Below are 20,627 nucleotides of genomic sequence, written 5' to 3'. Positions count from 1 at the left end.
CAACACTCACAATGGACGCATTTACCGGACGAAACCGTTGTACAACCCTAGCTGAATCGTACTCATACGCTACAAACTCTTCTCAATTTTGAAAATATACCTGTCATAAACTAACAAGACCTAGAAAACAAAAAAAGACTTAATAGCGAACACTCAACATGTTCCCGATCGTTAGTAGCTTTTGATAGCAGTAGCGATATGCGCTACGTCCGCTGAATGCGACCATTTTCTCTGTCTGACGCACATTTCATTAACCCACTTATCGTCTTCAGAGACCAGTGAGGTAGTTTTTCTTTAGTCTCTGGAGACGATACCTTGATTATCGAAACCTGCATCAGCCACTGTAATTTTGTTAGTTAATCATTGTTCAGTATATCTACAGTTATTTCTGATTACAGATGCTTTCATGTCTTCTTAACGTGTGGTTTGAGAATATAATACTTTGACCACCGACGAAAGGTCTGAAATTGCTATATGTGGACACCACAATTTTCCCGTGCTATTTTGTTGTGATTATAAGTTTTTTTTCTATTTCTAATATAGGTAGCAATACTGTGAGATTCTAATTAGAATGACAATTTTAGCCGAAACCTTTTGGAGTTTATATTAACAGTTTAAAAATAATATTGAAACTATTGATAACGTTTACAATAATTTCATTGTATGAACAACTTCTACTATATACCAAACAGAATTTTGTGAGGAATTTACAAAAGAGTATAATATAGAGATTAAAGGATTCTTATAGGATAGCTACTCTAGTGATCAAGATAAGTTTTAAAAATGGAAAACGCAGTAGAAATCCTCCAATTTAATTTCATTATAAAGGACCAATAACAAAAAAGTAATTGCAAAGTTAGAGAAAATAGGTAACTGTACTAGTAATACATATCTGTGAAAAAAATATTCAAAATAGATATGCAAACAATGAACACGCATAAAATGTAGTAACAAAATTTATTATAATAATCAACTGTAATTTGTATTATTTCTAAATGATGTTATTGTGCGTATGAAAAATTCAATTTCATTGAAAGAATTATTTCTCTTCAGTGTGCCACATGATGTTTCCCTTCCAAGTCTGCAACTTCTTCTTTACCTTAAAAGAAATAAAAAATTAAAACAGTTATTCTATAATCTTATGCTTTTCTTTGTCTATGAAGTAGAATTTCTCTCAAAATTGTCTTTCTAGTATAAAAGTTTCTATTTTTATTATTTAGAAAAAAAACTCGAGGAATTGTTGGAATCGTCACTACTCAGTAGCGGCAAATAAAATAAAATAACTTAAAACAACGAATTACTGAGTCATATATTACCTACAAATATAATATTTATAATTTCTATTAAATGATGTTGGCAAGATCAATTATTACGTTTTCTCTTGCTTTTCACACTGGACACAGACTCAATTTCTATCTTACACACAATTAACCAATTGTGTATATTCAATACAACTACTTTTGTTATTCTTATCTCTAATTATAATCTATTACCTTCAATGGACTGGTTTATGTTTGGCAAATACTTCTCAATTCAATTTCTTAAATATTTACTTCTACTCTTCTTTACCTTCCAAATCTGGGCCTAGTAAAATTAGTTTACTCATATAGGGTACGGCAGTCAATCCTGCATTTTTCAAATGGTTGTCGAAAATAAACAGATGCCATTTTTCAAAAATTCATTGTTATAATCTTATTGTATATTAAAAACCATAGAGGTAAGTGCAATTAACGTTTAAAAATAACACCACACTACCTAATCATAATAAAAGTACTTACATGTGCCTAACATTTCAAAATAATCGATTCTTAACCATAAATTTTAAAACACTATGTGAGTAATAATATTTACTTACATTAATTGATTTTTTGGCCATAAATAAACAAAATGATTCTTATCTAGTCTTCGATGCCATCCTTCCACATTATCAGTAGAACCGTGGTTTAATTTTAATAATGATTTAATTAATGTCTGAGCTCCACAAGCAATGCCAGGTATTATTAATACAATAAATCACCATGACAATACTTGAGTACATACAACTACTATGGGGCGATTATATCAGACACAAGCAACTTTTCCTTTTATCTTATACTTTTTGAGGTTCATCATATTTTGTTTTATTGCGACAATATAACTAACATAGAAAAAAGTTCTTTGTTTTATATAAAAAAAGGAAATAAACTGAATTTTAGCAACGAGCTTACTGTGGTTTGCAAATTTTCTTTTACCAAACAAAATGTATTTCGAAACATTCTCTGATTCCCGCGAATGTTTGAAAAGAGCGATGTAACATCACCGCTAATACTACCTGCTGAGTATATGTTTAAATATCTGTAAATATAAGAGTCTCAATTTCTCATATTTAGTCGAAATTGAGAAAATATGTCAATTTTACCATACTTTATACGATATTTAAAGCATTTGTGGTTAAATATTCTAGGAAAAGTATAATGTAACACCTAGAATCTCGAATGGAAAGGGGGTTTAAGTGGCACATGGCCATTCAATTATTATTTATACAAGTACTTAAAACAGAGATCATGATATATAAACTGAATTCAAGAGAGGAGTAATATATAAGAAAATGTAGGATGTGAAAGAGACGAGTAAGAGAAATTATTATAAAATGCAGAATAAAAATGAGAACAAAAAAAAAATGTTTTTGAGTGTAATACACTACTTCCCACTTTATTTAATCGGAATATGTAGATAATGATTCAAGATGTTCACCCTGTTCAATGAGTCCTGTCATTTCAAATTGACATTAAGTTAGGTTATGCTAGGAAACGGAATACATCTCTACTTTTTAATTGAAAAATAAACTGCCATAAATATTTTGGTACACGATATTTTTACTTGTGAAAATGTAACAAATATTTGCATTGAAAAAACCCAAAAATCATATGTAATGATCTACGTCTACATCCCTTTGATATTATTGGTGAATAAGCTGAAGATAAATGTTGATGACAAAGACGGCGGTAAAATTATTTCTCTCTCAAAAAGAAAAAATAAATAAATTAATAAATAAATCTGGGTGGCCTATGAGAATTGTGAAATTTAATGTCATTTCTGTCATTCTTTCTTATTTATTATTCTTAAATTATTATATTGAAATTTACAAAAATAAAATGGACGAAAAAACATTAGACAAAGATGAAATGAAGATGAGGGAAGGAATGAAACTTATTTACAACACTTACAACAACTGCATGAATAATGCAAGCCAAGAAATATCGTACCAACGAAGACTAAACATATCAAAAGGAATGAAAGTACTTTCCAAAATCTATAACGACTGCATGAATTCTGACAAGAAATTTGGAGAATATGAATACCATTACCCTCAGTACAGTTCACAAAAAAGAAGTTCAGGAAATTATAAGTAGAAGCAATGAATTACTGACAATGGATACCACAATCAAATTTTCGAGTCACAAATCAAAATAGTACCTGATATATAAAATATTTATATATAAATATTTAACATTATAAATTTTATTATAAATTTTTGTAAGTAATTTACTCTTTTCTAGTTTTTCACTCTTTTGGGAATAATAAAAATTAATGAGAAAATGCCAATCTTTTATTATATTTAATAAGGGACTAGATTTATAGTTAAGTTATTGGAATTAATTTTCCTCACATTCAACTACAGATTCTTCAAGTACTTCTCTAAGCAATTGGAAAACTGAAAAATGCTCTGTATTCTTCATGACAATGTTTGTTAGGTTGATCTAGGAATAATTTGTGAAGGTCTGGAAAAATAAATTTCTCATTAGACATAAAAGATGAGACTTTAAAAACTTTTCCAACAAAACTAGTAATTTAGATAGCCTTTTGGGATGTATTTATAAACCTCCAACTGAAGCAATACACATAACTACAATAAGGAACAAAACTACATTTCGAAAGATTTACTGTCTAATCAACACAAAATAAAAATATTCATCAGAAAATACCACTCTTTATAAAGCAATACTTAAAACAAAGTAAAGATTGGGAAATGAGTCGTGGTAAATTCCAAAAAATCGTCAATGAATGCTGCTCAAAATCCTAACAGGTTGTTAAAGTATGTAGCAAATCAGTGATTAATAAAAATTGTAGCAAATGCATTCCTGAACACCTATGGGTACCTTTGTATAATATACTACTTAAATTTTAATTAATACAAAGCAAATGGTTTTGATTCTAGAAAAATTATTTGTAGCATACATTTCGTACTCACCGATAAAAAAATAAAAATCCCAACAGGATATGAAAATATCTATATATATCTTTCTTCAACGTCCTTTGTTATGATGTCTTAAACCAACCGGCAGTGAACATTTATGTTGTTTTAACAATAGGTACAAATCATTTTCTAGTTTTCTGTCTATGTGTACATCTTTGTCTACTAATTGCTCATAAAATTTAACAGCACCAACACAATCGTTATTGAGAACTGAAATAAATAACCTGGTCAATTATTAGAAGAAAGATGTTTCAATATTACTAATCTAAGTATTGTCATGAAAAACTAGAACGAAATGAGAGAAAAAAATTGAGAATCGATAGTTGTATAAATTTGGATATACCTAGATTAGGAGTGTGAAATTTCAGAAACTGTAGGCTAGTACTCTTCTGCTGTGATATATCAATTCACTCCCAATTCCATTATAATTCTAAAGTTTAGCTTTGCTTATCTCTTTATTACAATAAAACATTTTCCTGTTTTCTAATTGTTTTCATTTATTCATATTTCCAAAAAGTTTTTACTATTTATTGCAACCCTTAAATATTCAAATTCTGACACCTGTTACAGTTTTTCATTTTTTCTTTATAGATGTAGATTGGGGGTAACAAATACTTAAAACTATGAATTGTTGTATCCCCATCATGGCCGTTTTCAATATCTACAGCTCCCCTCCCCGTACTACTAAACTCAGACATGTGTGCTAGTCTCAATGACTTTAGATTTTTGCTCCTACAGATTTCCTGTACGAAACATCTTCTGTTTAATTTTTGTAAGTGCCTCCTAAGGTAGCAGAGCCCCATGAGGAAGTCAATGAGGCTTCAAAGTCCAAATACATTTTGGTTCTAGCTCTATAAATGTTCTCATTAGAGTATTCTATCCAGGAAGGCATCGCCAGAATGTTTCCCTTTTGGTTTCTTTCTTATCTTGAAACTTTTTCATATAGGAGTATTTTTTAGGAAAATGCTCAGAGTCAAGAAAAACCATTCGAGCTCCTTTCTCAATTTTCCTCGACACAACCATGCCAGCTTTAAGTCGAGGAAATGGAGCTCCGAGCTTTTATAGGTACTCAACTTTCAGTATTATTCTTAGTCATTTTTTCAATTGCATTTTGGTTTAGCTTTTTTTAATGGTTATTTTCTGAATTATTTCATCACTGGTAATGCTGATGGATTGATTTTTATATTCTTGTTTGTACTTTCCCTAGATATCTTGATAATAGTTTCATGGGCTATCACCAGACGAAAAGTTGTGAGATAACCTCAAGTGACTTATACATGTTTCCAGTGTTCCCCGCACAATTAGAGCTTTGAACTTTGTTGAAGCTTTTCTTCTGGGGTTTAAATCAAAATAATCAGTTATTTCATAAGGACCTCACTAAATTGTAGGATTTTGTGTATAGAAAGTTGGGTATCAAATGTGCTTATTAATAAATCCACTTACCAAACGTTTTGATTATACACTGATAAACAAAATTGATATCAATTATTTCTGTTGATAATCTATCACAACTATTTGCTAGAGTCAATAATGCGTCCGATTTTCCTTCTTTGATCCACCTTTCACACCTTTTTTTCAAATCATTTTGGATGGGGATCTTTGTTGTCTGAAATTTAAGATAGTGGTTAAGAATGATACAAGAATATTTGGTTCGTAAATTAGCACAACAAATATAATAGATGTCCTGATAATTAATTGTTTTTGATAAGAGTAAACAAGTTGAGGTAATGCATTATTATGATGAAAGATATTCTGTTCAATTTAACTGAAAATTATTACATACCGCAAATAGTTTCTGCAAAATACTCTCCTTTCCAAGTTCGGCAAATACTGCTATCAATATGACTTGAGTTGAAATTGGACCACGTACCTTTGTTGTAGTATCTAAGACTCTTTGCAGATATTCTTCATTCTGTGATTTAGCTATATCTCTAATTATTTCAAATTGTAGAGGTACGAATTTATATTGTTCAGCTATAGCACAATACCTGTTTAAAGCATTTTCTAAATCTCCCCTAAAATCCAAATTCATTATGATTTTTTGGAAAAATTAACTGCAAAACTAAATTATAAATAAAATGAATTATTCTAATGAGTAGATACCTAAAATGAACTATTTTCATGATAGTGGATAAAAGGAAAAATACAAAAGAAAATACAGGTCTACAAGTCTCATTCCCAAAAATCACCAGGATCGCATTTGTAAGCTGGTCATCCATCAGAATCCATATATTGAATTGTAAAAAGGACCAATTCTGTACAAATTTGTACTGTTTGCAAATTTTTAATTAGAGCCTAATTATATTATATTTGCATTTGTGCTTGGAATAGATGGAATACATTCCAATCTATTCTGAGCAATTGCATAAAAGTTCTGAAAAATGACTTGATCAAATTGAAATACCAGTTACATAGTATTTCATCTCTTGTATTGGTATCAAACCCTAACTGGACATGTGCAATCATATTCCATGCATTCATCATATATTAACTAAAAATAAAACTATAATAATTATATCAATAATGAAAATAATAATCAAAATGTCAAAAACAGACACTGGATTGAATGATCAGACCTTCCATGCTCTACTACTGAGAATTGGGATGATACCAATAAGATCGAGATTTTATTTATTTATTATTCCCAGCTGTAAAGGAGACGAATCAAAAAATGATTTGAAGAAAACAATGCACTAAACCGAGTAACAGAATATTCAGTGACACCTTTAAATCTAAGCATAAATAAACAAGTAGTATAGAAGATCATAAGTGGAGGGATATACCATGTTACTAAAACTATAATAATAAACATATGCTAAAAACTCCCAAATATACATAACTAAAAATATTATATTAGTTAATTATCTCACCTCACTAGGAATATCTTAATTAATGGTCCAAGCATAATATTGTTGATTTTACACAAGCCTTTACTAATTAATATGTTGAACATTGACATCTGCTCATTTTCATCTTTGTACTCATTTAATAGTTCTACACAATTTCTTTGTATAGATTCTGTGAGAAATCCTAGCCTAAAAATAATAATTATAGAATTTTGACCAATATTCATTCCAGTTTTGTTTATAATATATTGTCCAAAACAGTATTTATTTGTAAATGTAGAAAATTCAGAAAACATTAATAGCTAATTGTAAGATTAGGTTGGAAATTTTGGAACTGAAAATTCAATATGCTATTATAAATGGTATGTAAGGATTTATAATACAAACAAAAATTTCATTATTCCAATATCCAAATAAGAATAGATTTGTCTATGCTAGAGTGCAGAAGTACTTCTAAACTGCAATTTTATATTGATGCTCGACGCTGGCGTAGTCAGGTCACATGGTACAATTTTTACTGGAGCACCATCTTACATTAACATAAGCGTTAAATATAAGAGCATCAAGCTAATATATCACCTCATCAATAGATAATTTATACAATAATTCCTCAAGTCTTCGTCTGGCGGCACTGGGTCGTGGTTCAAATAATTACAATTGAAAACTTTGATAGTTACATTCAATGCTTTGAGTTCAACTAAATTTTTGATGGCACGGAATTCAAAAACCTCTGAATTATTCGAGACATTAGCATTATGAAATAATAGTAAAAAATCTCAAGTTAAAATAAGCTTAACCATTTTGCATCACTCTATCATATTGAGTAGCAGTTTTCGTAAGTTTTTGTTTAAATTTACCAAAAGTTATTCAATATTTCTCATTTATAATACATATTTATGAAAATTTGGAAGCAAATGATTCTATTCCATCTAAATGCGTATTATATTTTGAAAAATATTACCTGATTTTAATATTTTCTATTAAATTCAGAGCTTCTGAGCACCTTCCATTTCTAACTAATAGTGCTGCCATATCTATTAATTTGAAATGATCAATATGGAATTTTGGATCAATTGTTCTAATTTCTTCATAGACGTTTAGTGCTGATTCAAGATTGTCATTTTTAATAAAACTATATAATAATGACGACTTCATCCCAAGACTTTCTTCATATCCAGAATCTATGAATTGTTTTCTAAGTTCCTTTACTCTACTAATATTTCCTAAATTAACATGCATCTGAATTAATCGTCTGAGAGTTCCTCTGGTTTCCAAACCTTTTTCCATTAATTCTACCAGATGACATTCTAATTCATCAACTTTCATATCACGCTAGAAAAAGAATAACATGATTTATTCAAATCGACAAATTCTACAGTCTTGTAAAATTCAAGCATCAGAATTTAGAATCAAATCAATTCTCTCATAATGTGCTTCACTTTACAGAAACGAATGTTAAGATATTTACAGACCTCTATAAAAAAATTCATAACACAGGATATCATTTGAAAGTTTCCTGACTGTTTTTCGCTTTTCATAACATCATTTAATTTAATTGAAAGCCGCTGTGTTCAATTTCTAATTTTTTTCCCTAAGTTATGGTAATTTAATTACCAATGATTTCATTAATACGATATCATTTGCTCCTTAAAAATAGAAACTTTCTTTCATAATCTCTTAACACGTTGGGCCCCAACTGAAATTGATAAACTTTCCCCTGGGCCCAAATTTTTTTTGTGTTTTTACACTCCATAAGGGGTGTGGATCCAAGGAAAAATCAAGATAAAAATTATTTGAAATAAAAAGTGGGAAAAAATTATGTTTTTTGTGTGCGGTCCATAGTCCCGCTAAAACTTTTCCCATGGCCCAGAGCGGTAGTCGACTATAGTAAAGGCAAATCTTCTATAGATCTCTCTGATCAAATAGCAAACTAGAACAATTCTTTGAGAAGGACGTTGAAGTGGTATAGGAAAATTGCTATTGAGCTGCTATTTGGTATAGCAATGGTAAATACCCATATTCTTTATAAAAGAATAACAAAAAAGAATATATCGATTACTGACTTTCAAATTAGTGTAGCAAAGGAGTTACTGAAGAAAAAACCACGGATATAACTGACCAAGAGACGCCAAAACAAAAAAAAACTAGTCAAGAAAGATGGCCAAAGAAAGTCAAAAGGTGAGAAGAAATTGTGTAGAGTGTTGTGAAAATAAATCAAAAATATTATTGTAAATTCCAAAGTAAAAAAATTGATTACTTTTTGTAGTGTTTGTTTAGGAGAAACACATTATTGTAATCAGTATTTTTTTATCCCTTAAAAACAAAATATACCAAGAATAGCTACAGGTAATGTGAAGCTAGCACAAATTAACAATTTTAATAAATATTATTTGAATTATGTTGACGAAAACAAAAACAAATTGAAATGTAAGTTTTTTTGTTTGGAGTTGAAGGTCATGAAAAAAAGTCAAATGGACCAAGCGTGGGGTAATGTTCCCAGGACCCAGGACGGTCCAATCAAATTGTAAAACATATTTAAATGCGGTCCCATGGGCCGAGGAGAAGGTTTGAAATAAAATACCTCGTGTGGTCCATAGGATTGCTCAGGGCTGGGAAGAAAGTTCAGTTGCGGCCTATGGATGCGATTTTTTTTATAATACCTTAAAAACGAGTACTTTGTACTGCGATTTTGAAAATCACTGAGAAAGAGCATACATATGTCTGTATATTTATGTACTTACGGGATGTGGAATATAATCACTTTCTATTTTCAATTTGAATTCCAGAATCTGATCAATTTGATCCAAAATTTCTTCACATAACTCCTTGTCTACATTTTCTTGTTTATGTATAATTTCTCGTAAAGCATCTGCCGATGTAATGGTTATTTTTAGCGTGTTTTTATTAATATCCTAGAACAATAAGGATGAATATTATCATTTTGAAGTACAGTAACCTTAAAAGTGAAGAAAAAATAACATGAAAAATTCTGTATAGGTAAAATTGTGCTCAGCTCAATTTGTTACAAAACTGAACATTCAAATCAAGACAAATAGTTGAATAAAGAAACATGAAATAATCTGGAGTAGTATATAATGAAGAATGGCGCCGATATTGATAAAAGAAGATATCTTATTTCTCTTGGATCTGATAAAAAACATTATTCAGGGGCTTACCAATTAGAAACCGTTTCCAAAAGTTTTGCTATAAAAAGAGCTGATGAAAAAAATAAATAAACTGATGTCAAAAGGTTGCGAAAACGATGAAATTTTCGGGATTCCTTTTTAAATATGATTGTATATGGGAAGTTGATAAAATGCTACAAACTGTAGCAAATATGGTTGGCGACAAAGTAATTTCGGTTTTGTAGTATGAAATAACACTTTTTTTGTATCGATGAACACAAAGTGAAACTAGATGAACCTGATTTCTTTGACAGTCGTCTTGTTATATCTGACACAATGTTGAATAATAATTAAAAAAAAATGAATTATTGAAAAGTCACTACAAACTACGCAGACGCAAGCTTCGAGATAAATAGCAATCAGATGGTACCAGATCAGGGCTGTATGGGGGATGTGGCTACAATAGTTTCCCACGAGTTGCCAAAGATGTGTGAGGCCTTGCATTATCACTGTGGAATACTAAACCTTTCCGATTTGACAATTCTGGTCGATTTTTTTTAATTGCTTCATCCAGTTTCATTAATTGGTGACAGTAAACATCAGAATTGATCGTTTGGTTCCTTGAAAGCAGCTCAAAAAACACAACACATTTGTAGTCCATCAAACTGACCGCATGAGCTCTTTTTGATGTTTTTCAGCTTTCATGTAGTTTGTGCTGGTTCATCGTGTTTGCTCCTTCATCGTTTTCGAAATATGGAACTGTACAGGACCCATTTTTCATCATCAGTGATGATTCTTTTCAAGAAAGGGTCGGTTTCAGTTCGTTTAAGATGCAAATCGCAAATGTTGATTCTTTGTGTAAATTTCTTTCAACTTGTGAAGTTTCTAACTAGCCCAAGACATTTTAAGTGTTTTTCAATTGTTGTGTGCGATAAACTTCACATATTTCTTTGTGAGCCGCAGCAGATTTCTTTCTTTTACGGAAATAAAAAAATAAAATATGCCGAAAATGTTTGTTTCTGCACTCTAATAGCTTTAATAAAAATCAAACACTACTTGCTTCCAAAGTTGCGTAAATGTGACCAGCATCACGTGACAAACGGCAAAGTACAGCACTAATATAAGTTATTTAAAAAATAATGCTTTAGCTTTATACTTCTCTAGGTTCCAACAAAGATATTTCAGACATTTTGCAACCTGTTGGCAATAAAAGAGTAATGTTCTTCACTTACCTGCAAAAGTCCTAAGACATCCTGAAAATCCTGTTTATATTTACAAAATTTGATAGAGCTAACAAGAAAGTCTCCCAATAAATCTCCTCCAGTTTTATTATACTCATGAATTTTTTTCAATATACTAACTAAATTTCGATTTTTTGTTCTTTTCCAAACAGAACAAATTAATTTAAACAATCTGTCGCCTCCAATATGTACATCAAAATGTTCACCTAAAAGTTAAAACAGAAATCATTTGTTGTATTACGGGTGATGACTATTACAGCTCAATTAAACAAGTTAGCTATTCAATGTTTTCAATTACGTTAATTTCATCAGATTATTCTCATGAACCTTTCTTTTAAGGTATCCAAATACTAAATAGTCAATGGTCAGAGCTTCTGAAAGGCCGACCAAAAATTAGTTCGAACGGTGTAAAATCATGTATAGCTGATGGTGTTGTGTTATATGGGAATCTGTAATAAGATTTCAAAGTATCTTAATTGTTTTGGCAATCATTGAGAAATGGACGGTGGACGTGATGATTCTCTTTCGAATATTCCTCGCGTTAGCAAAGCGATTTGAGCCTCCAACGTCTTCTGTCCTAGGAATTTCTTTTCCAGAGCTGAATGTATTTACTCCTTTCTTTTTGCTTGGTTGTCCTTCTTAAGCCTTGTTTCGTCAGAGATTTGTGCAAATTAGTTAAAAATTATTTACTTCATTTATTTCACTTTTGTTTAAGAAATTCCGAATATTACTATTTACAAACAAAATTAAATTCATCATTATAATAAAAAAAATCTAAATCAAAAATATAATTCCTCGAATAGTTTTTCCATAAAAGTTATGCTAGTATGTTAAAAATAATGAAATAATGAAATTGATATGCACAGTAGTAAAATCTACTTGTTTACTTATAGGCTTTTCAACGTACACTTAAGAAAGGTCAGTATTTGTTTCCTCCTCTTTTCATTTCATTTTTGCAATTGTTGTCATTTAGTAATATTAGGAAAAAGATTTGTTTTAATTAATGCTGATATCTCCAAGTAATTAATATGATTTGAAATAGATTAAAAATGTAAAAAAATATTGAAAATTGCTTTTATAAAATTTAAAAGATTTTCAAATAATAATTGTCTTAAAACCATTTTCATTGCCGATAACACCTCTTAGACCCTTTCGGTGTAGATAGATGGAGGACGTTTAAGCTGCGAAACTGGAGTTTTATTGAATTATTGGAATGGAGTGGGAGGTTGATAACAAATCAATTTCTTCAAAAACTTGAACGTTAGCATAAATAAATCAGAAGTGACTTCTGTGCCACAATACTTAACAAAGCGAATGACATGTTCCAGGCTTTTTTATGACCGATTTTTGCTTATTTACATTTGTTATCAAATATTTTCTGTGAATAATCATTAAAAGATGCATTATCTTCAATCATGTAATCTACCGAAGCAAAAGGCGGGAAAACAGAAAATAAACAATCAAATCAGAATTTACTAGTAATCCACTCTTCAAGAAGTATATGTGCATGAAATGCTGTAAAATTAATACTGATAAAATACAGTTTTGCTGGTATACTATTAAATAATTAAAACTGTTAGATAAACTGTGTGTTAACATTTATCTATTATGTAATATATTCCAAATATAGATCTACTCACATAGTTTTGCTGCTTCGTTTATTTTTTCTTCTTTTAATAACACACGCAACAACGGGCCCATTGTAAATTTTACTGTGAATCCCATTTTTTTAAATTTCTCCATTAGATAAATTAAATCATCTCGACTGCAGTAAGGAACTATATAATATTCAAAGGAGTCCGAATCTAAATGAACATTCAATTTATTGGCTAGTTCTATAACTTTGAATATTCCTATAAAATGAATCAGTAATAATTTTATACAAAATGATCCAACTATAAAAAAGCACTGGAGCCCAGTGAGCTTCATAAACAATATACAACATGAGTATGGTACTATAAAACAAACAGTACTACTCTCTCAGATATTAGCTAAGTTTTTAGTGTTAAGAAATGTTTTGCTATCATCTAACCGAAACTATCAAGATCGTATCTGAGTAGCTGAAAAATTGAACAAGAGTGATTCAAAAATTGCCTTACAAGGCAAAGTGAAGTAAATAGAAAAATGACTTCAGCTGTTATTAAAACCCCAAGTTGATCCGAAAAATGACAGAATCTTAAAAAAGAGCTGACATACCTGCTCTTGAATCAACTAATTAGCTTGTGTGTTAGCTTGATAAGAAATGTGATACCGAGAACATGAAAACATCACTACCACACTATTTCATCTAATGATACTAACATTCCACTAAAAATGAAGTAAAAGAATGAACCCTACAAGGCAATACAAAATAAAAGCTTGATGAGTCAGAGAATATTAAAAATACATACTAAATTCAAAAAAAAAATTACATAAGACTAAAAATAAAACAGCCATCAAATCATTGTATTTTGCATTGCATTTTCACCCAAAACTAAAGATGAATGATAACAAACTAAATTATTGATACATTCAAAATCAAGTTGTTCCATATCTAGACAATACCGATAACTTTTTATCTTGTTGTATATTATCATCCATATAAAAATTGTGCAATGCTCAATGATTAATTAAATCATACCTGTTTCGCCTTCGGTCTTATAGGCATTTAGAAATAATGGCCAAAAAAAGTGAGGTCTTATCTCTTTTAAATGTTCAAATAGTTTACAAGATATATCAAAATATCCCCGTTTCAAAGCAATTTCTGTTAGTTTTTCACAAATATATTCATTCAAATCATCGTTGCGGAAAGAGTTTACAGCATCAATAATTTTGCTAAAATCCTAAAAATTATATTAATACAGCCAATATTTCTAATTTTACACAAATATTGATGGTGCTAATAATCAGATGTCTGACTACTAAAATTAGTTGACCTGTTGAAAATTTTGTTTTCAAAAAACACAGATATTAATAAAATAACATCAATAATTTATAACTTACCTCTCCCGAACTTAACATTTCTTCTAATATGAACAAGCCACTGTTTTCCTCTGGCTCTTGTTGGAAATAATTGAATATTTTAAGTGCTGAGTCTGACTGACCCATGTGTACCAAATGTATACAAATATTTTTTATATTATTTATAAGTTCCCTTGTTATAATCAAATCACTAAACAAAGGTTTTATCTATAAAAAATAAGAGTGAAATATGTATGGTTTGCAACAATGATACATTTGCGTGGGATACAATATAGAATATATCATGTAGAAGTATAATGATTATATTGCGACAATAATTTATAATAAATAATGAGGTGTTAATACCTGTGGTAACCAATTTATGGACTGGTTTAAGCCCAATTCTTTCAATACAACAAGTAGTTTACTTTCATTCAAGGTAATGGAATATTCTTTTAAAAATCTATTCAATTCATTGTGATTTTTAGTTTGGATAATTCCCTTAAGAATGGCAAAATATGTTTCTGGTGTTTCTAGAATATGTGCTGTTTTCATAGTTTCTAAAACTATTTCAGCTGCTTTTATTCCCCTAAAAAAATACTGGAAAGTTATATGAAGCTGCAAAGGTTAGTCTAGTCTAAAATTAATGATATAATATGACTGAATCACGTAATCCTTCTTTAATGAATATTTCCTCTTTAAACAATGTTGGAGCTGAAACTTACTGCCAGTTTCCAACTTCATAGAAATTATAGTAAACAGTTTCAGCTGGAATACTGGACAAAAAAAATTTTTAATATCTAAGTTTTACATCTAATTCAGTCTAGTACTTCCTCTGGCTCTAGCTTGTTTATACAACATGCTCATTTGTACATATTACCTTTCCTGGAAATCTGCCTTTTATGGCTATTTTTCAATTAATGAAATTTATTATGCTATTTCTGATGGATAGTTTAATTTCTGCTAGATGATTATTATATTTTCACTTACTTACATAACTTAAAATGTTAAAATATTTTTTAGTAAACAATACTTGAGATTAATAGATTAGAGGATAACCAATTAGTCAACTATTGAAATTAATAAAGGAAGAGGACGTTTATATTAACTCTTACTTCTACAAATGACACATCATCAATTGAAATAAATCATTGTCTAAATCATAAATATTTACTTTAAATATCGATCTTATACCTAATCATTAATAAATATTTTTTCGTGTTTTGTATTTTCACCGTCGTTTAATGCAGATCTTTATCCATACTGGCTGTATATGCTATATATCTAAGTTCGAAATCTAAAAACCGTTCCCATAGAAACGGCAATATTTAACAAAAAAAATCTTTCATTAGAAAAAATTTGAGTGAAGTTTATTGTATATTTGAAAGAGAAAGAATTTCAGTAAAAATGTTCAGAAGCATTAGCTCTTTCACCAAAATTAATCAGTGGAAATATCTCAGCATTAAAGTGAATATACCATCAATGGATGCAACAGGAAAAGAAAAAATATCAAAGAAACAAGATGCAACATCTATAAGGTATAATGTATGTAGAGAGCACGGTTTGCCAAAAAAGTTTGCATTTGACAATGAAACAATCAAGACTGAAACTGTTGCCACTGATAGAGAAACTGAAGAAGATAAAAAACATCAACAGATCATGAAGAATGGTTTGCCTAAATTTTCAACTGGCAAAAAGGGACAGAGTCCGTTTACCCCTTCATCAACGAGACTGAGTGTGGTATTACCTTTAAACATGTCTAAACTGACTAATCCATTCCCAGAACCAGTGAAATTTTTTCCCTCAGCCACTGTTTTTGATCAAGAAAAAGCAAAACAGATGCAAGACAAGTTTTCAGTTTCCAGAAGTATCAAAAAGGCCCCTAAACGAAATTAGACAATTTAGAATAAAATATTTAAACCAAATTATATGTAGATCATTCATATTTGTACTTTTTTAAATAAAAATTATTTATATATCACAAATTTATATTGTATTATTAACTTGGTATTATTTATTTTCCAAGTAATAAATTTTAACAATATTCAAATCAATTTATTTGATTATTATCAGTAATATTGAAAACAAAATATTAGTGAAAACCAAGTTCTATGTAGATAATTGAGAGCTGTAAACTATTAAATAGAATTTTTTTTTATATATTGCATATATAGTACCATCGTCAACTTAGTATTTTTAATTTTCTAGGTCATGGCTAAGAGTCTTGCCAAGCTTGTCTATTGTCTCCAGACTGACGAACAGGAAACTCGTTTCCTCTGTCGGATCACTTTGTGATTGTATTACTTTGTAATGAAATGTACTGTTAATCTGGTAAATAAAAATAAATAAATAAATAAATATTTCAATGGTATTTAAATTAATTTACTTTACTTAAATATTAGTGGTGATTTTATAGAGATAGGTTTAGTTATCTTAATATCTGTGTCATAAACATAAATCTGCAAATTATATAATAGGAAATACCTATTATTTATGTACTAAGATATTCCTTGAAAATATTCAATATCTCAACTTTCAATATCCGATGATTTCTTTCAGAAGCAAAAAGAAAATATCTGCAAATACATCTATATACTATATATTATGCCCAGCTTGTATATAATCCACTAATTAGAAAATTAACCATTCAAGTTCATTGGATTTTTGTCCCCCATAGAATTCAATTGCAGTGCAGATAAGGAATTATTTTCCATTGTTGAATAATTCATGCATATTTAGTTGGAATATTTATATTTTAATATCTTTTACCATTTCTTTCAAAAATTTCAAGTTATAACCTTAGAAAACACACTGTTTACTACCACATTCAAGCATGGAAACAGAATTGAAACATAAATTATTTACCAGTAATATGAAAATGCTACAGAATAAAAAATTAAGCTCGGTACATTGTTACAAAGTTCCATTTTATTAGGAAAAAAAAGGTATAACATTCTGAAAAAAAAACTCTCCTAAAGCGCTTCCTCGGGGGACATTTAAAAACATTAATTTGTGTATTTTAAAATATATTTTAACCCTGAAGATTATTAATGAAAATCCTCAAACAAAACACTGATATAAACTTACACTACATCCACGCTTTTAGTAGCAACATCAAACGTAGTAGCACTCATTGCACAATTACACATTGACACACAATAACAAAGTTCTCTCAAGCCATCAACTTGGTTATTGAAACAAGCATCTTATGGTGAATACAAGCATAATGGTAGTTAAACAGTTTGTTTAGTATGGAATTCAAACACAGATGTAACTTTACTCCCCAAACCAAATGGAAAAAGCTCAATTCTGCGGCTACTAAAACCAATACTCAATTAAAATGGGCAACACAGCTTATAGCTTGCATATATCAATATTAGTTTTATAAATACAAACAAGTCAAAATCACGGGAGCCACCCTGTATAAAATTATCTGTATGTACTAGAATTGTTTCAAAAATCACTTACCCATTTAAAGTATGTACTAATACCAAATCATTGAAGACAGACTCATCTATGGCTATTGCCTTATTTTTCATTAGCTCTAAAATATTAAAAGCTTGATTTACATCACCACTTTCACACACATTTTGAAAAAGCAACTTGAGTGTTTCTTGAGAAGGTTCACATTTCAGATTATCCAAAAATGTTTCACAATTAATTAAAGTTCTATTTTCTGTGCATATTTTAATGTAACTATTGTAAATTCTAAGATCCAATTTATTGTACTTTTCAAGATTTGCATATAAATTCTGACACACTATGTTTCTTTCATTTTGGGATGATTTGAATGTTGATGCACCACACGCAAGTAGCAATAAATGTCCTTCATCACTTGTAATGTTTTCTGAAAAAATAAGAAAAACAATTACTATAGTATACAATTTTCCTACACTAAATATGTTGCATTAAACAGAAATGGCACTTCAACTTTGTAGACGTTTTGGAACTATTTGATAAACAATGATCAATTTATGAAGATAAATCTAATTGTCAGTAAGCAAGAAAAGTGAAAAATTTTAGGTAATTTTTTTGATATAGTTAATGATGGTGTAACATTGATAATAAATAAAGTGGTCTGTTTTTTGAAACTAAAAAAATATACCACCAATTTTGTTGCTTGTATTCGAAGCACCAATTTATTAAAATAATTAAGACTTTATTTAGTTTATAATTTGTTTACTGATGTATATTACTAACGATCGAACTAAGACTGGTTACAAACTCTCGTCTTTACGACTACTCTGACTGTATCCAAGGGTGGGAGATGCATTTTCCACTTCTTATATATAGCAATAATTTGTACAAATTATTCAATGAACATTGTTGGTTTACTGGGATCATAAAATTTTATGATTTCCAAAATACCTATCTACTTTCATTATTTTACAGAAAAAAAATAATTTTTTTCAAGGCAAAATGTTTCTGTTAACTTCAATCACCATAAAAAGTTATATAAAATATTTTAATAATAAATAAAAATTTCAACACACATAACAATAAGTTGGAAAATTTAATAGATTAATATTAGAAGCAGTAAGAATATTTTTTTAACGTATTACTGCTGAAAAATAGCAAACAATTTTTTAAGCGCGTCCTCGGCCTTTCTCTCACTCATCTTATACATTAAGATGGGAGTGAGATTGAAATACTTCTCTCGAGAGAGAGTATCCGCACGTAGGGAGCATATTGTTATAACATAAATAAAACATATAAAAAAACAAAATTCTTCAAATCTATTTAGGTTAATTTGTTTAAGATAGTTGAAATATTTGATAAAAAATTAAAAATTATAACATTTTAATTTTTTTACTTATATTATTTAATTCAGGAAAATTAGGATTATCAAACAATTTTGTAAACAAATGCACCACTATGCCTTGCACTAAATGGAGCAATTAATTATGGAAGTGTTCTACTTCAATTATCTATTGATTTTGTGCATTTAAATTGCATTACTATGCTAACCTTTTTCTAAAGTTAGCAGAACAGCCACAGCAGAAAATTTAGTTATTTGGCACGTAATTAGCATTTAATTTTCCGCTTATTGTTTTTTCTATCTGCTCATATTGATCTGCTAACTTTAGTGACATGAAGTATCCAATTACACAAAGTGCAGTTTAGTTGATTGGTAATATCTTTTGGCAAACAACTTTAATATTATTTATATAAAGTAATGCTCTCACAAGAACTGAGTTTATTTTTTTCATGCATAAAATTTTTTTTGATCTAGCTACATTTATGCTAAATGGTACTATCAATCTTTATAAATGTGGATATTAGAGGGATATCCCAGATATATGATGTAAAGCAAAGTTAATGTGTATTATTGTAACTACTGTCATTCATTCATTGTGTAATACAAACTATTTAAATACTTCAAAACATTTAGGAATATCTATAAAATCACATAGTTCCTGCAGGCAAGCTACTGGTATAATTTTAATAAAATTTGGTCTCAGAAGAATTAGTTATTTTATATTTAGATATTCTACCATTTCTCAAAATTATAGCAGCAATTATAAATACTTACGAAAATTAACAGTTTTGTGTAAATCACTTAATGGTTTGAGATTTAAATGTTTACTTTCTTGAGCTATATTTATTGAATTACGTGTTTCTGCCTCTTTGCTGAGGTTTGGAATCCTAAAACTACTATAACAAATAATCTGTATAAAATATTAACCAAAGCGTACCCCAAACTAATATATTTAACATTCCTATTTTTGAAAATTGATGTATACTTTAGATTGACACCACTTAATTTTTTAATACAACTAGATTGGTGAAACATAATTTAATGATAATTTTATTTTAACTGATAAATACTTCAAATAGAAAACGCTACATAACTTTATTTTAGGTTATTCTTTTATACAATTAGAAAGGTTGAAATCTTCTTCTAATTGAAAACTAAATATTACTTATGTCGAAAATTGTATCCAATAACTAATTTAAAAAATATTTATTCTTTTGTTAATTAATCTCTACTATTCAGTTACTACATAGAATTCAACAGGATTTATTTTTGGAATGACAAACAGCAATATACAAAAAAAAAGATACATACTGACTATTTATCAATGCTAAAGTCAATAGTCTTTTTTATCAGAATAAGAAGTCGTTCATATTATAAATGGTAAAAATATTTTGTATTTAATTTGCGAAAAACTACTATGTAATAAATGAAGAAAGAAAAAACTAACGAAAAAAGAGATTTGGTTGCTTTTTATATAAA

General features: G+C 29.1%; 1 protein-coding gene across 3 annotated transcripts; it reads right to left on the bottom strand.

Moving 5' to 3' along the window:
• Positions 1-940: 940 nt before the first annotated feature.
• LOC130901107 (leucine-rich PPR motif-containing protein, mitochondrial) lies at positions 941-20,504 on the bottom strand. Of its 3 annotated transcripts, none has more exons than XR_009060246.1 (15): positions 20,086-20,464; positions 19,923-20,035; positions 17,858-18,236; positions 14,756-14,978; positions 14,432-14,617; positions 14,070-14,271; positions 13,090-13,302; positions 11,441-11,655; positions 9,825-9,995; positions 8,045-8,415; positions 7,108-7,272; positions 6,021-6,252; positions 5,681-5,843; positions 4,232-4,447; positions 941-1,099 (listed from the first exon to the last, which is right to left on the bottom strand). XR_009060246.1 is itself a non-coding variant. In XM_057812210.1 (14 exons), the coding sequence occupies exons 1-14, from the start codon at positions 20,181-20,183 to the stop codon at positions 4,287-4,289; spliced, it is 2,892 nt and encodes a 963-aa protein (XP_057668193.1). In that variant the 5' UTR covers positions 20,184-20,401; the 3' UTR covers positions 3,576-4,286. The 3 variants fall into 3 exon arrangements, 1 of the variants encoding a protein (XP_057668193.1); XR_009060247.1 differs by lacking the exon at positions 941-1,099 and adding an exon at positions 3,576-3,761 and having other exon boundaries at positions 20,086-20,504; XM_057812210.1 differs by lacking the exon at positions 941-1,099 and having other exon boundaries at positions 3,576-4,447; positions 20,086-20,401.
• Between the last annotated feature and the right edge of the window lie 123 nt (positions 20,505-20,627).

Source organism: Diorhabda carinulata, chromosome 1 (assembly GCF_026250575.1).
Source record: "Diorhabda carinulata isolate Delta chromosome 1, icDioCari1.1, whole genome shotgun sequence".
Lineage (NCBI taxonomy): Eukaryota > Metazoa > Arthropoda > Insecta > Coleoptera > Chrysomelidae > Diorhabda > Diorhabda carinulata.
Note: the sequence above shows the minus strand (reverse complement) of the source record. Positions and strands in the feature narration are given on the sequence as shown.

What these genes read in the sequence shown, in the direction of transcription:
- LOC130901107 (XM_057812210.1), bottom strand. Translation starts at nt 20,183, where the DNA reads ATGTTTCACCAATCTAGTTGTATTAAAAAATTAAGTGGTGTCAATCTA. An exon ending in ATTAAGATATTCCTAGTGAG is followed by an intron (nt 6,253 to 7,107) that starts GTGAGATAATTA and finishes TTTGGATTTTAG; the next exon opens with GGGAGATTTAGAAAATGCTT. An exon ending in TTTTGCAGAAACTATTTGCG is followed by an intron (nt 5,844 to 6,020) that starts GTATGTAATAAT and finishes CTTAAATTTCAG; the next exon opens with ACAACAAAGATCCCCATCCA.